This window comes from Lissotriton vulgaris, chromosome 2_1, assembly GCF_964263255.1.
Source record: "Lissotriton vulgaris chromosome 2_1, aLisVul1.2, whole genome shotgun sequence".
Taxonomy (NCBI): domain Eukaryota; kingdom Metazoa; phylum Chordata; class Amphibia; order Caudata; family Salamandridae; genus Lissotriton; species Lissotriton vulgaris.
Genome location: NC_141687.1, coordinates 215,755,744 through 215,772,487, shown reverse-complemented (window position 1 = coordinate 215,772,487; position 16,744 = coordinate 215,755,744). Strand labels below are relative to the sequence as shown.

The following is a 16,744-nucleotide window of genomic DNA, read 5'->3' as shown; positions in this document are numbered from 1 at the left end:
CCATAATCTCTTGTTTACAAAGTCACATTTTATATAAGTATGTATGTGTATATGAGATTATGCCTCATTTTCTAATGGTATTGCATGATTATGTAATGTATCAGGAAAATGTGCTTTGTTTTTTCACTGCTCGCTATTCTGATTCAGGCATGTGAATCTATGAAAGATCCAATACTGGAGTAAGAAAACAAGTTACTTACCTGTAACTTTAGTTCTCCAGTATTGGTATCTTTCATAGATTCACATGCACCCACCCTCCTCCCCTGAGAGGCTCACCTCGGATTTAGCACAAGATGTGTTATATGCACAAGTGCGCGAAAAATCTGAGGGGCAGAAGGTTCTCTCAGGAGTGTTCTAGAGGGTGAGGAGCTCTGATTGGTTCAGGGAAAAGTTTGGGCCTTTTTACATAACAAAGGCTATGGGTTGCAAAAGGGAAATGGGCCTAGGCCTCTTTTCAGTTTGCTATACTACTAAGCACTGCTTTTTTATATACCGGAGACTCCCGTCTCGACGACGGGGAATGATTCAGGCATGTGAATCTATGAAAGATACCAATACTGGAGAACTAAAGTTACAGGTAAGTAACTTGTTTTCTTCATGTATTACCAAAACCACTCTGTCTCAGTGGAGCGCCTTATGTCCTTGGTTACCTCATGCAACCTTTGCTGTAGACACCCAGATCTTGCTACATTTATGCCTCTAATATTTGTTTGTGATCCCGGATGGTATGATGCATTACGATTTACGATGAAGAATGTAAATGACACAGTGCAGTCGCAGATGCTGAATGATACTCCAATTCATGATCATATTTTTGAAGTTTTATGTATATCTTACAAAGACCAGAGGTGGGAGAGCTATTAACATAGAAACAATTATTTACAATCATGAAGTACAAACAATAAAGATGGAACAGAGAGTAGTAGAATGGCATTATGTTAAGAAACAACATAAGTAAAGAGGTTCACGTAGCACAAACATGGATTGTTAATATTTATACATGGGTAGTGGGAAGGTAAACAGCTCCAGTTAGAGAAGAAAGATAGGCAGGGATATATATGTATATATGCATCCATCGCAAGTGGTGAGAAGAGAAAGGAGTCGGGCCGTGGAGCCGTGGCCGAGTTGGGTTGACTTTAATATAAGCCACCAAGTGTAGTATTGTCCGATCCTGTCCACCACTGCTCTCTACCCCGCCCCGCTTGTAAAGGGGAAAGGGAGCGGAGTCAGAAGGGGCAGCAGGGGGAGCTGGGCTGACTGCCTTTCCTGCTCATATCAGGACTGAGAGGGAGAGCGTGGAGAGGAGGCCAATGTGAGGGGGAGGTGGTGAATGCTGAGTGGACTGACTACAACGAGTCCTCTCAGCACGGCCCTCCCTCAACCCAGTACAGCTCGAGCCTGTTCAGTCCTGACCTGAAAGCCCTATGAGACTCAGCCTCCGGCCCTTGAGTCAACTGGCCGGGTAGGGCCCCTGCACAAGCATTGTGGAACCAGAGGCGGTGTGTTGAGCGTGTGCACTCATGGTGAGTGACCATCAAAGACTAACAGACCAAGCAGTGGAGGAGGTTGAGGACCAGTGGCGATTGAGCAGCAGTTGTGACTTTACTTGTTAGCAGGAGGCCAACAGAGGTCTGTGGTGCACAAATAGAAGACAGCGCGTGGGACAATTGGTGCAGTGGGAGACCTCAACTTTCAGCCTGCCGTACCACCCCCGTTGGGTGGAAGCGGCCGGCATTAGGTCGGTATGGCTTTCACTTGGGGGTGATGGTCAGCATCAACCCCTCTACAGAACTCAACACAGGACACTTTTCCGCTCCATTTTCCACCACATGCACCAACAGGGATCCTAAAAGGACCTCCAGAGCCCTGTGTCCACAGTAACTCACATAGAAATTCATGCAGTAATTCTGTATTACCCAATTAGCTCTGTTGGGAATCCTCAAGCAAGGCGAATGCAAATGGCGGAATTGCTTTCACGCATACTCTACACGTGGCACTCACAACCTCAGGAACTAGACACAGAGCAGCAGTCATTCAAATAGCTCCATACCGAACCATAGAACAACCAGTACTGCTTTTTGCTAAGGCCTTCAACTTAAAGAAAGATACAAACACAGTTACTTTTCTGGTTGCTCCTCTGACACACCCTTCTTGGCACATCACAGGCGTGCTCATTCCTCTCCCCCTGTCGGCTGCATAGCAACCAAGGGGAGGTAAGGCGGAGTCCAAGACTTCATCAGTCCAAATACTTGAATTCAAGGAGCAAAGCTAACAGGGCCAAGATACCTCGGCCATCTGGCCCCCAGGCCCCGCCTCATAAACTGCCAGCAAAAAATCTACAAGGAAAAAAAAACTTGTCTATGCATAAGCATCTCATGGCACACATGAGCAGAGGCTGGCAAAGAAGAGTTCAGTCCGGGGGCCCGGAGAGTGGAGTCAGGAGTTGAGAGCAAACTGGACAAGATCGCATTGCAAGGTACCAGGAAAATCTCACTAAAACCCTACGCCTATACCTGCTGCGCAGTCCAGTCAAAGGAAGGCAAAGCAAACAAAACAACCCAGTGTTTAAAGAAAGCAAAGTCCATCAGTCACGGAGGGGCTCTCCCCACTGGGTTTTGGAAACTCTCCCGCAAAGTCTTCATGCAAAGGGGCTTCCGTGTAATGGCCAAGAAGAGGTCACAGAAATTGGCAAACATAACCAAGGTGATAAGGACTAAGGTAAAGGGAAGGCAGCAGCAGTTCCCAGGGCACTAAGTTTAACTGGCTAGAAGCTAGGCGTAGCCCAAATAATAACGGCACACAAGAGGGCGAGATTATGGCCTACTTTAAGAGAGTGGACAAGGACTTGCATCCAACAAGGAGCAACAAGCCATTGCAATTGCAAACACAAATACACCCCTTGCAATCAAAACAGTAGGCAGCAAGGCACCTCAGGGAGGCTGTCCACTATTGAGGCAGAAAAAGGTCCAGTTGCTGGTCCAAGCTGCAGGATCTCAATGGGTCAATTACAATACTAAAGCTATCCTCAACTCTAACCGCCCCTCCCCCAACACTATAGATTGGGGCAAGTATCCAAAAGACAGGCACGTACTGTCCAGAACTTCAAGTCGACCCCCAAGTCTACCGGAGAAAATCCACCACGGCACAAATCAATACTATTCCCCCCTGAGGCAGAGTGAAGAGGAAGCCATGACGGCGGCAGCACCTCCTGATGAGGCATATAATGCCGATACAAAAATTGAGCATCTACAAACAGAGCCCCAAGCTAGCCCAAAATCTATCCTAACTAAATGAACTAATTCTCTGTTAACATTTCCAACGCTTCCATCCTCCGAACTTCCAGACGCGCTGGAAAATCTGATCAAGCTTGGCATCATATTCTTAATATCCGCACGTCCCTCCTGGAACTGCACTTTGCACTTTAGCCTTAGGTTGTTGGGCAGGCGGGAAGTGTTGTGCTTATTTTTAGTATTCTTGCACTTTAATTCAACACTTCAGCGCAGGGAAGCATTGTGTCCGCTTTTCCTGGTCTGGATCTGTCCTCAACACGTAACTGCAGAGCACACAGTACATTCCTTGCACCCAGCATGTTTTCCAAAGAATTGTTGAGCAAACAGACTGAACAATGAGTGCCCTCCAACCCTTTTTTTAACCATCTCCTGCTTATCTCTTATATTATTCAGATATAATAGGTAGTCATTTTTAAGCTTGTCTTTTGGAATTGCAGATATGTTTCTAGAACTATTAAAATAATCCTGCAATCCCAATTTCTCCAGTTGTTCTTGCAAATAAGAGAGCCAGGGATTTCTTTTTGCATAATTCAGTTTCAAACAGTCCAAGATTACATAACGGTTCAGGGCTGGTTCCTCTTTTTCCCAGATGCTACACCAAAGCATCAGAGGTGCTAATTGCATGCGAAAGGACAATGGTATTACGCCCAGTCCTTATGGCACATAATTGCAGGGGTACTTTTAGGTAGTGTCTATCAGCACACGTTTTAACATCATATTCTCAGCTCTCTGGAGGCCCAGAGTGTTTGTGCAGCCCCAGACTCCAGCGCCATATAGAGTGGTGGCACATGTTCGTGCTTTATATATATGTATGATTGCTTTTATGGGGCGAGAGCCTAATTTTTTTGTAAATCAAAAAATGGCCTCCACACTTTTATTAAAGCCCCCAGTCCTTGCGAGAACTAGGTGGTACAGGAATTTTTTTTATTTAAAAAGAATGCCTAAATAAGAAAAAATTGGCACCTGACACAATATTTCATTCTTTATATAAAATGTCTTGGTTTTGGATGGTGATTTACCTACTGCCATAACATGCGATTTTGCAACATTTGTTTTTAACCCAAGATCACACATAAATTCGTTGAAACTGGTTAAAAGTCTTTGTAATCCCACCCCGGTTCTTGACATTAGGACACAATCATCAGCGTATAATAAAGCAGGTAAAGACCTACAGCCTATTGTGGGTGCATCTACATTTCCGATTCTGAGGTGACTTTCCAAGTCATTTATATATAGACCGAATAGGAATGGAGCGAGTACGCATCCCTGGCGAACCCCACAGTCCATCTTTATGGGTGTGGTAAGCTCGCCATCTACTCCGTATCGTACTCTTCCTGGGACTCCTTGATGCATTGCGGCTAAAAAGTGGACAATAGATGGATCAATGCTCACAGTCATTGTTATAGGAGGATAATGACGGATAGGCAGTGATATGTGCCATACAATTTCCAACAAAGGCGAGGTTTCTGACTAGGGCAATGAGAGATTAGGTTAAAATGGGTTGCAGTAGGATTGATAGATTTAAGTTCCAGCTCTGGACACTAGAAGGTAGAATAGGATCATTGCAGATGCTTACAAAAGAATGATTTTTTTGTGAGTAATGACAACACTACCTCTGATCTTTAACAATCACTCTTAATAATAGGGTAATCATGTGGGAGAAGCAATTCTATAATTTGTCTGTGTGGAACCACTGAGCCAGGTTTCGGTCATTAACAGGAGGTCAACATCTAGAGAGATGATCGTATCAGCAGCCTCAATTCAGACGTTGACAGATGTGCTGTTGGCCCAAAGGAAACTGAGAGTGGATTTCTGCTCAGAAGGGAAGAAATAAGAGGGAATTCGATGATATTCCTATAGTCAGTTTATTTCATGTGTTCCAAGGGTGGGTGAATGGACCATCAGAACTGAAATGGGATAAAAATAGAAGCATCAGAGAACATGGGTTTTCTGGAATAATCATGGTAGTTATTTGGGAAGAATTAAACAAGAAAAGAAGGATGAGCATGAGACAATGCAGGAGATCTGTGTACAAATAAGCCCAGTTGCATAGAAGCAGTGTATCTTTGTGTTATTTTATTCCTTGTACTTGTATAGGATTACAGAAATGTGAGGGAATATAGTTTCCTTTAGCTCTACTACAAAGCCCAAAGACAGACTACGGGCACTCTAACATAGGACAATGTATCACAAAGCTGCATATTGTGGAGAAGCTGGGTTCTTACCTGCTGGTGTTCTTTTTCTGTGAAGATGATCGTGACCGGCTTCGCACCGACCTTTTATCCCGGGACCGGGATCGGGAGCAGCTGGAGCTCCATGAGCTGCCTCGATGTCCTGGACTACGTGACACACTCTTCTTCTTCTCCGAGAAGTGCCTTGAATGTTTTACTGCAGACTCAGAGCAGCTGTTAGGTTTTCCTCGATGATGCCGGCCTTTCACCCTACAGGAGCAGGTTGATTGTGTTACTGAATGAGCTTTATATCACACTGAGAGTACTGTTTAGGCTCAATAGAACATAGTTGTAGTCACCATTTGGAGCATTTCTAACTATTCATTTATTCATAGGAGAAGATGGATCATTTATCTTAATTTGGACGACCACCTTTTTAAAAACACTAATAACATACAGGAAAAGGTGCCACAGGGCTATAAAGATGTAGAAAAGCCAGTGTGAAGGTTTTGGACTCCATTTTGGGTTTTCACAACCGCCGGACGCCAGAGCCAGAGCACTGTGAGCACGAGGAGGCGGAGGACGCCATCTCCCACCGCTCTATCGCCCCCCAACACATCATCCGGCGGCCCTGTCTTTTGGGGTAAAGGGCCCCTGCTCTCTCTGCAACTGGACACCTCACGGCCCCGCAGCTTGTGGTCTACAGCCTGCAGTCTACAGGGCAGCAGGGCGGCGGCAGCACAGCACAGTAACAGCGAAAGAGGCAGGAGCAGGTCTCAGGAGCTGAACGCAGGGCGCTCTGGCGGCGATAACATAAGGTGAAGGGGCGCCATACCAATCCTCCCCAGAAAAACAACACCAGCAACAGCCCCCCGGCAGACTTGGGGGGGGGGCTAGGCTCTCTTGACAATCTGACCCAGTTAATAGGACGCATATTTGGAGTGCCTGGAAAAGAGTTCTTGGAGTAGCTGGAGAAAAAAAAATTGTGGCTGAAACAACTGGCCAATGCTCATCTAAGGAGCCCAGGGGGGGCGTTGAAAAAGGCGCAGTAAAAGGCCTAGACACCAATACTTCCCCTCCAATCAGCTCAAAGAGTAAAGAGCTAAGAGCAAAGAGTAAAAGCTCAAGCAATCACAGCTTGAGTTTCAAGGTTCAAGTGTCAACATCAATACCAATATTAACAACAGAACTCCACTCATCACCGGTGCCCGCTAATAACACATCTATACTCCTCTGTCAAACAGAACCCAATTAGAATCCAATGAGACCGATGCCCCAGGCAGGACAGCTAGGACAGCCGGGGCAGCTTATGCCAGTCCTAATAGGATTTCGACACAGCCATAGCCAAACAGAGCAGCAGAAATCACGAGAGCGAGCCAAAGACTGGGCACATAGAGTAAGGCTGCAGGCTTCAGCATTCCGTACCAACTGGAAAATCTCACGCAAGATATTTGCGGCATTTAGGAATAGGGCAACCACCAAGATAGCCATCAAGATAGCCTCAGGAAAAATGAGGAGCACAGGATCTGGCAATAAGGAAACAAGAGTGCGGCAACAACGGGGAAACAACAAAAGGACTGAAGAACCAGCAAGACTTGGGTAATCCCTCAATAGGGAGCCTTCCAATACATCAATACTTCACAAGGTTGAAGTCAGAATCCAAAATCCACAGTACGGGACATAGGAAGGAGGCCGCCATTAGCCCGGTCTTAGCCAGGAGGCTGTAACTCTGGAAGAAGTCTCCCCCTTGGTCCCAAATCAAACAGCAGAGGACAGCCTGGGTGAATCAATAATTATAGAGATGAAGAGACTGGCAGAGACAGTAGAAACAGCAGTAATGACACCTTAAATATCACCAGCAAATACAAAGATCATAATAAAAATCACAACAAGGCAGAACACTAGTCAGAGCAAACCGGGAACATCGAGATTTCATCAACTTTAAACGATGGCAAAGCTTTAATCAAATCATGGGGCCCAATATCACTTGGTCATATTTACAACAAGAACGTCACCGAAATAGAGGCCCTCATCCATTACAGAAATGATCAGCACCGGGAAACATTGGGAAGCTCTATAAATCTCTGTGGTCTGGGGATTGAACAGAATTGCTCCACACCTGTTAACAAAGTTGGAAGGGCACAACAACCACAAAAATTAGTCGACCTCTGCACCCCAGATCCATCCTTAACTGAGCTATTAAAATCAAAAGCAAGTTCAGCCAACAAATTGCAAATAATGACAGAGGAACCCATGGGAGTAGCTCCTGGCCAACATCCTGGAATACAGAATGACTCCCAAGACTCAATAGACAGCCCGGATCTTATCTTAACACCTTGGCTGCTAGGGATATTTTCCTCCGGTGCTGAATTGTTATAGAGCCCATAGTTCATGACGAGCTCAGCTCGTCATCAGCACAGCTCCACTGTGCCTCATGACGAGCTGAGCTCGTCATGAGCATCGAAGGGATTAAACACAATAAACACATCACTACTGGCAGCAGTAAAGGCTCTCACATGGCAATCTCACAAATTAGAGATACAGGTCGGTTTAATACACATGCTAGCACAAAGTATTTTGACAATCAACAATAAGGTGGACACGATAAACTCAAAAATGGACCAGTGGCTTATCAGAACAAGCATTTGCAATGAAATAGGTCTCGCATTAGGAAAGTTTGAGCTATTGGTATTGTAAATGACACATTTTTTATTTATGTGTTGGTTTTGAAAATCGCGAATTTAATAGCTTTGTTATTTACAATGCCAATAGTTTTAACTTTTGTAAATGTGACACCTATAGCATTTGTAACGCAATATGTGTTTTATTTAGGTGACTTAGATGTATTAATATTACAAATTGCAATAGTTTTACAAACAATTTAATAATTAATACTTAAATAAAAGTTATTGTAATTTATAATGACAGTAGCTTAAACTTTTGTAAATAACGTTTGTGAAGATTCTTTTTGTGACATTTGTAATCAAGCTTGAAACATTGAGAGAACATTTGAACCAGTTGTTGAATGGTTGCGCAGATTGATGCTGTGGTGGCGCAGAGTGATGTTTTGGTGGCGACGAGTGATGCTGTGGTGGTGCTGAGTGATACTGTGGTGGTAAGATAGAGTGAGTGCGATAGATAGAGGGAGGGAGGGTGGGAGGGCGATAGTGAGGGCGATAGATACATAGAGTGTATTTATGTTGCATTGAGTAGAGTAAGTATGAGGTGTGTAATTATATGGCACGGAGTTGTATTATGTGGAGTGTATTTACGTTGCATTGAGAAGAGTGTAAGTATGTGGCGTGTAATTATGTGGCACTGAGTGTATGTTGTATTCCGTAGAGCGTAATTATGTGGCATGTAATTATCTGGCACTGAGTGGTATTTGAAGTGTATGTTGCATTGAGTGCAGTGTAATTATTTAGCGTGTAATTATGTGGCACTGAGTGGTATTTGGAGTGTATGTTGCATTGAGTGCAGTGTAATTATGTAGAATATAATTATGTGGCACTGAGTGGTATTATGTTGAGTGTATGTTGTATTCAGTAGAGTTCGTGGTTAGTGACACCTAGCGTAGATGTCAACTCCCTGAGCACAACCTTGGAGAAACAAACAGTGTTTCTATATCATATAATTCAAATGTCGCCAAAAAATTGAACCAAAATTGTTGAATTTATCTCATGTTTAATTCACATGAATTTCATCAATATCCATGAAGTTCCATAGTATATGTGTATCCAAAATCAATAAATGGTGATAGTATCCCAATGCATTTCGGACACATGGTCCTTCGTCAGGGAAATCCTAAACAAAATGAAAATGAGGCAATCTAAGTATAATTCACCGGGTAGCAAGTTTCAACAAATCAAATCATGTTCTAACAGTTATGTATATATTTTATCTGTGGTACTAATTAGTGGATATAGCGTGAGCCCAAAGACGTGTATTGAATGAAGTAAATCCCACTGTCCACACTCGTGCAAAACAGATCAAACAAGCGCAGCTTGCGGTATACATAAGGTGATAAACCAAATAAGTTCGCCAAAAAGAGAAGGATAAAGCGGTCACCTTGAACGGAAGATAGTCCCAGTAATAAAACAAACTAAGCGTTATAGCCAAGGGTTAAAAACACAAATACTAAAGTGTTGGCGTTTGCAAGGAAATGAAAGCGAGAAAGAAACGCGTCTGCAGCAGTCACCGTGAATGAAAGAACATCTCCGAGATAAAGACATCAGCGTGTGATAACCCAAGTAGAAGACGTAAATAATCAAGTGTGAGCACTTACGAGGAATTCAAAGCAGGATAGCGCGTCTAACCAGTGCGCTCTTTGCCTTGTGGTGTGTGCAACAAGCGTTCAATGTGTGCGGAAGTAGATAGAAAGCAAACGGTGTGCATGAAAAGAGGACTGTGTATGGGCGGCCATGCTGGAGTGGTGAAACGGAAAACCAAGGACAAATGCTGAAAATGAACTAATAGTTAGTTGGCAATGCGGAAAGTGAAAAACGGGAGGTGGAAATGCAAAAGATTGGAAATGAAGAAATTATAGTGATTGCAAGATGGTGTAACAATGAACAGATTCGACAGATCTATGCAACGAATAGTAGATATTGGGGGGCAGAAAGTGTATGGAATTAGAAGAAAAGAAGATTAAAGTGATTGCAAGAAGGTGTACCAATAGACAGATAAAGAGCATCTATACATCTCATAACCATATAAACACAGTAGAAGAAGGAGATTACTATAGGTAACATTGAAATTCCATCCGATCATTGAGACCAGAAGGTTTCATTGATTGAAGGAATTTGATCCAATGGTTTTCACGCTGTAGTAAAAAATTGTTATTGTCTCTGTCGTCACGCTTGTTGACCACCTCCACTGCAGCAAACCTGAGCTGACTGATGTTGTGTCTGCTGTCCTTGAAATGTATGGCCAGGTTGGATTTCATATTGACAGTCCTTATATTGCTCTTATGTTCATTTATTCTCTGTTTCAATTTGCGTGTAGTTTTCCCAGTATATATCAGCCCGCAGGGGCATTTCACAATATATACCACATTCTCAGTGTCACAAGTGGCATTCAATTTCAACTTGATGTCAGTTCCTTTCATAGGATGTTTAATCACCGGACCTTTGATCATGTTGTTACAATTTTGACAGTTAAGGCAAGGTTGGTTGCCTTTGTATTTGATCATCGATGCAGGTTTAGGTTTCTTTATGAGTTCCTTGAGGTTGTTGCCTCTTTTGTAGGCAAACAGTGGTTGCTCACTGAAAATACCATTGAAATCCTGTTCTCGACAGATAATGGGCCAATGTTTCAAAATGGCAGTTTTGTATGCCCGTGACGACTCAGAATATTTAGATACGACCACCGGTCTATTTTTGTTGTCCCTGGGTTTAGTGATTAGGGCTTCCTGTCGTGTGATGCTATCACAACGTTCTTTTGCATGAGCCAAGATGGGTCGTGGATATCCTCTCTTTGCAAAGCGTTCCAACATGTTGGCGGCTTGTTCCTCATATTTGGTGGTGTCAGATGTGATAGGTTTCACACGTAATAATTGCGAAAATGGCAGATGATTTTTCAATGGTTTTTGGTGAAAAGAACTGTAGTACAAAATGTTGTTTTTGTCGGTTGTTTTTCTGTACAGATCAGTCTCTAGGTGGTCTTGAGACCTTGTCACTCTCACATCTAGGAAGGTGATTGATTGTTGACTCATTTCAGATGTGAATTGAATGCGGTTGTTAATCAGGTTGAGATCAGTGACTGCTTTGTGTAAGGAATTATAGTCCCCTCGCCATAAGACGAAGATATCGTCTATGTAACGCAGGAATGTCATGGCATGTGCAATCCAAGGTGTCTGGTTCAGGATGTTGTTGTTCTCAAAGTAAATCAAGTGGTCTCAATGATCGGATGGAATTTCAATGTTACCTATAGTAATCTCCTTCTTCTACTGTGTTTATATGGTTATGAGATGTATAGATGCTCTTTATCTGTCTATTGGTACACTTTCTTGCAATCACTTTAATCTTCTTTTCTTCTAATTCCATACACTTTCTGTCCCCCAATATCTACTATTCGTTGCATAGATCTGTCGAATCTGTTCATTGTTACACCATCTTGCAATCACTATAATTTCTTCATTTCCAATCTTTTGCATTTCCACCTCCCGTTTTTCACTTTCCGCATTGCCAACTAACTATTAGTTCATTTTCAGCATTTGTCCTCGGTTTTCCGTTTCACCACTCCAGCATGGCCGCCCATACACAGTCCTCTTTTCATGCACACCGTTTGCTTTCTATCTACTTCCGCACACATTGAACGCTTGTTGCACACACCACAAGGCGAAGAGCGCACTGGTTAGACGCGCTATCCTGCTTTGAATTCCTCGTAAGTGCTCACACTTGATTATTTACGTCTTCTACTTGGGTTATCACACGCTGATGTCTTTATCTCGGAGATGTTCTTTCATTCACGGTGACTGCTGCAGACGCGTTTCTTTCTCGCTTTCATTTCCTTGCAAACGCCAACACTTTAGTATTTGTGTTTTTAACCCTTGGCTATAACGCTTAGTTTGTTTTATTACTGGGACTATCTTCCGTTCAAGGTGACCGCTTTATCCTTCTCTTTTTGGCGAACTTATTTGGTTTATCACCTTATGTATACCGCAAGCTGCGCTTGTTTGATCTGTTTTGCACGAGTGTGGACAGTGGGATTTACTTCATTCAATACACGTCTTTGGGCTCACGCTATATCCACTAATTAGTACCACAGATAAAATATATACATAACTGTTAGAACATGATTTGATTTGTTGAAACTTGCTACCCGGTGAATTATACTTAGATTGCCTCATTTTCATTTTGTTTAGGATTCCCCTGACGAAGGACCATGTGTCCGAAATGCATTGGGATACTATCACCATTTATTGATTTTGGATACACATATACTATGGAACTTCATGGATATTGATGAAATTCATGTGAATTAAACATGAGATAAATTCAACAATTTTGGTTCAATTTTTTGGCGACATTTGAATTATATGATATAGAAACACTGTTTGTTTCTCCAAGGTTGTGCTCAGGGAGTTGACATCTACGCTAGGTGTCACTAACCACGAATTGGATTCCCACACCTTCTTTGTCAGGGGGTGATATCTCTGATGCACACCACAACCTGCTTACCCGAATCTCACTGAGGAGTGCGTGACCCACACCTGAACAGTATTCAGTAGAGTGTAATTGTGTGGTGTGTAATTATGTGGCACTGAGTGGTATTAGGAGTGTATGTTGCATTGAGTGCAGTGTAATTATTTAGCATGTAATTATGTGGCAATGAGTGGTATTTGGAGTGTATGTTGCATTGAGTGCAGTGTAATTATGTAGAATATAATTATGTGGCACTGAGTAGTATTGTGTGGAGTGTATGTTGTATTCAGTAGAGTGTAATTGTGTGGCGTGTAATTATGTGGCACTGAGTAGTATTAGGAGTGTATGTTGCATTGAGTGCAGTGTAATTATGTAGAATATAATTATGTGGTACTGAGTGGTATTGTGTGTAGTGTATGTTATATTTAGTAGAGTAATTGTGTGGTGTGTAATTATCTGGCACTGAGTGGTATTAGAAGTGTATGTTGCATTGAGTGCAGTGTAATTATTTAGCATGTAATTATGTGGTACTGAGTGGTATTAGGAGTGTAGTTTGCATTGAGTGCAGTGTAAATATTTAGCATGTAATTATGTGGCAATGAGTGGTATTTGGAGTGTATGTTGCATTGAGTGCAGTGTAATTATGTAGAATATAATTATGTGGCACTGAGTGGTATTGTGTGGAGTGTATGTTGTATTCAGTAGAGTGTAATTGTGTGGCGTGTAATTATGTGGCACTGAGTAGTATTAGGAGTGTATGTTGCATTGAGTGCAGTGTAATTATTTAGCGTGTAATTATGTGGCACTGAGTGGTATTTGGAGTGTATGTTGCATTGAGTGCAGTGTAATTATGTAGAATATAATTATGTGGCACTGAGTGGTATTGTGTGGAGTGTATGTTGTATTTAGTAGAGTAATTGTGTGGTGTGTAATTATCTGGCACTGAGTGGTATTAGGAGTGCATGTTGCATTGAGTGCAGTGTAATTATTTAGCGTGTAATTATGTGGCACTGAGTGGTATTAGGAGTGTATGTTTCCTTGAGTGCAGTGTAATTATGTGGAGTGTAATTATGTGGCACTGAGTGGTAATAGGAGTGTATGTTTCCTTGAGTGCAGTGTAATTATGTGTAGTGTAATTATGTGGCACTGAGTTGTATTTGGAGAGTATGTTTGCTTGAGTGCAGTGTAAGTGTGTGGGTGGGGGGTGGTATTTGTGTGAGGGGGTGTGTGAGTGGGGGGGAGTGTGAGTGGGGGGGAGTGTGAGTGGGGGGAGTGTGAGTGGGGGAGTGAGTGTGGGGGGAGGGGAGTGTGTGTGGGGGGAGGGGAGTGTGTGTGGGGGGAGGGGAGTGTGTGTGTGGGGGGAGGGGAGTGTGTGTGTGGGGGAGGGGAGTGTGTGTGGGGGAGGGGAGTGTGTGTGTTGGGGAGGGGAGTGTGTGTGGGGGATTGTGTGGGGGAGGGGAGTGTGTGTGTGGGGGAGGGGAGTGTGTGTAGGGGGAGGGGAGTGTGTGTAGGGGGAGGGGAGTCTGTGTGGGGGGAGGGGAGTCTGTGTGGGGGGGAGGGGAGTCTGTGTGGGGGGGGAGTCTGTGTGGGGGGGAGGGGAGTCTGTGTGGGGGGGAAGGGAGTCTGTGTGGGGGGGAGTGTGAGTGGGGGAGTGAGTGTGGGGGGAGGGGAGTGAGTGTGGGGGGAGGGGAGTGTGTGTGGGGGGAGGGGAGTGTATGTGGGCGGGAGGGGAGTGTGTGTGGGGGGAGGGGAGTGTGTGTGGGGGGAGGGGAGTGTGTGTGGGGGGAGGGGAGTGTGTGTGGGGGGGAAGGGAGTGTGTGTGGGGGGAGGGGAGTGTGTGTGGGGGGGAGGGGAGTGTGTGTGTGGGGGGAGGGGAGTGTGTGTGGGGGGAGGGGAGTGTGTGTGTGGGGAGGGAAGTGTGTGTGTTGGGGAGGGGAGTGTGTGTGGGGGGGGAGGGGAGTGTGTGTGGGGGAGGGGAGTGAGTGTGGGGGAGGGGAGTGTGTGTGGGGGAGGGGAGTGTGTGTAGGGGAGGGGAGTCTGTGGGGGGGAGGGGAGTCTGTGTGGGGGGGAGGGGAGTGCGTGGGGGGGGAGTCTGTGTGGGGGGGAGGGGAGTCTGTGTGGGGGGAGGGGAGTCTGTGTGGGGGGAGGGGAGTCTGTGTGGGGGGGAGGGGAGTCTGTGTGGGGGGAGGGCAGTCTGTGGGGGGGAGGGGAGTCTGTGTGGGGGGGAGGGGAGTCTGTGTGGGGGGGAGTCTTTGTGGGGGGGAGGGGAGTCTTTGTGGGGGGGAGGGGAGTCTGTGTGGGGGGGGAGGGGAGTCTGTGTGGAGGGGTGGAGGGGAGTTTGTGTGGAGGGGGGAGTCTGGGGGGGGGAGTCTGTGTGGAGGGGGGGAGTTTGTGTGGAGGGGGGGGAGTCAGCAAAGCGGCGGCCTGATGGCCAGGGCTGCCCTGAAATGTCCTGGTGTTGAGGTTAGTGGGCACAGTCAAGCTCGGCTGGCGGCAGCATATCCTGGGGGCCCAAGTCTGTTGGAACTTGGCAGGATACTGAAAACACATCCTGCTATCGCAGCATGCGCTGACTCCAGACCCTGCAGAGTAGCGAGATAGTCTGCCCACATGCCCACTCGGGTAGAAGGCCTCAGACACACACTTTCCCACACTTCAATGCATGTGGCAAATCACTGCACCTTCTCACCCCCCCGGGGGTACGTCGCCGCTGCGGCACCGTGTGTTCACTTCACAGCAGCCCCCCTCCCTCCTCCTCGCCCCCCCTCCCTCCCTCCCTCCCAGGGCAATCCAGGCCCGGGCAGGCAGCCAGACAGCACAGTCAGACCCAGAGCCGTTGCACCACCAGCCGGTGGTGCGGCTCTTACGTAGGCTTGATTGCGGTGCTCGTAATTTGCACATTTTACAATTAAAACTTTTCTGAAGTAATTTGCCACGATCTTCCAGGCGCGCGTGCTGCGGCACCGTGTGTTCACATCACAGCAGCCCCCCTCCCTCCTCCCTCGCCCCCCTCCCTCCCTCCCAGGGCAATCCAGGCCCGGGCGGGCAGCCAGACAGCACAGTCAGACCCAGAGCCGTTGCACCACCAGCCGGTGGTGCGGCTCTTACGTAGGCTTGATTGCGGTGCTCGTAATTTGCACATTTTATAATTAAAACTTTTTTGAAGTAATTTGCCACGATCTTCCAGGCGCGCGCGCTGCGGCACCGTGTGTTCACATCACAGCAGCCCCCCTCCCTCCTCCCTCACCCCCCCTCCCTCCCTCCCAGGGCAATCCAGGCCCGGGCGGGCAGCCAGACAGCACAGTCAGACCCAGAGCCGTTGCACCACCAGCCGGTGGTGCGGCTCTTACGTAGGCTTGATTGCGGTGCTCGTAATTTGCACATTTTATAATTAAAACTTTTTTGAAGTAATTTGCCACGATCTTCCAGGCGCGCAGCAGCACACAGGCACTGACGCCAGATCCCTGTGGCCCCACTACGCATGTCCCTCTTAGCCTCACTCACCTCACTGGCTAGGCAGCGGCACTACCTCCGCACGGTTCTGTCGTTTTCCTGTATTTGGCGCACGTCGGCCTGGAGCGCAGAAGAGACGTGAGAGGGCAGGAGCGTGACGCCGTGAGCGTGCACGTTGGCGTTCCCTGCGGCTCGTGACAGTGGCGGCGCCTGCAGAGTGCTGTGAGGCTGTGGGACGGGGAAGAGTATAGCAGACCTAGTGAGGGGGGGCTTCGGGGCACATTGACGGTGCCCGCCCCCCCCGTGATGGAAGCCCTGCGTGTGCCCAGTGAGCGGGGTTGGGAGTGTGTGTGTGCGCGTTTGTGTGTATGTAGGCGGGGCGGGGGGGGCGGGTGCGCTTGTATGTGCCTGCGTGTGTTGTACCTGTGTGTGTGCCTGCCTGTGTGTACGTGTGCCTGTGTGCAGGGGTGTGGGGCTGGCTGTGTGCGCATGGGAATGTAAGGCACGAGAGGGGCACGGAGACGTGCGCGCTCACGAGGTCAAATCTGAGCAAATCTGCGCTCGTGCACCCTCTCGTGTCCACATTCCCAAATACGGGTAACATTAGGTCTGAAGCAGACACCATCAATGCTCACGCATTGAGGGTAGGTCTGCTCGACCTAAAAAAAGACCAAGGGGGACCACA

The 16,744-nt window shown here is 46.3% G+C and overlaps 1 protein-coding gene across 2 annotated transcripts in view; it reads right to left on the bottom strand.

Moving 5' to 3' along the window:
- Positions 1 to 16,744, bottom strand: part of SRRM3 (serine/arginine repetitive matrix 3) — a 354,881-nt gene that overhangs the window by 30,111 nt on the left and 308,026 nt on the right. For both annotated transcript variants that reach the window (XM_086954780.1, XM_086954781.1), the window contains one exon: positions 5,516 to 5,731. In XM_086954780.1, the coding sequence (XP_086810906.1) occupies positions 5,516 to 5,731 (216 nt within the window). The remainder of the gene's footprint in view (positions 1 to 5,515; positions 5,732 to 16,744) is intronic.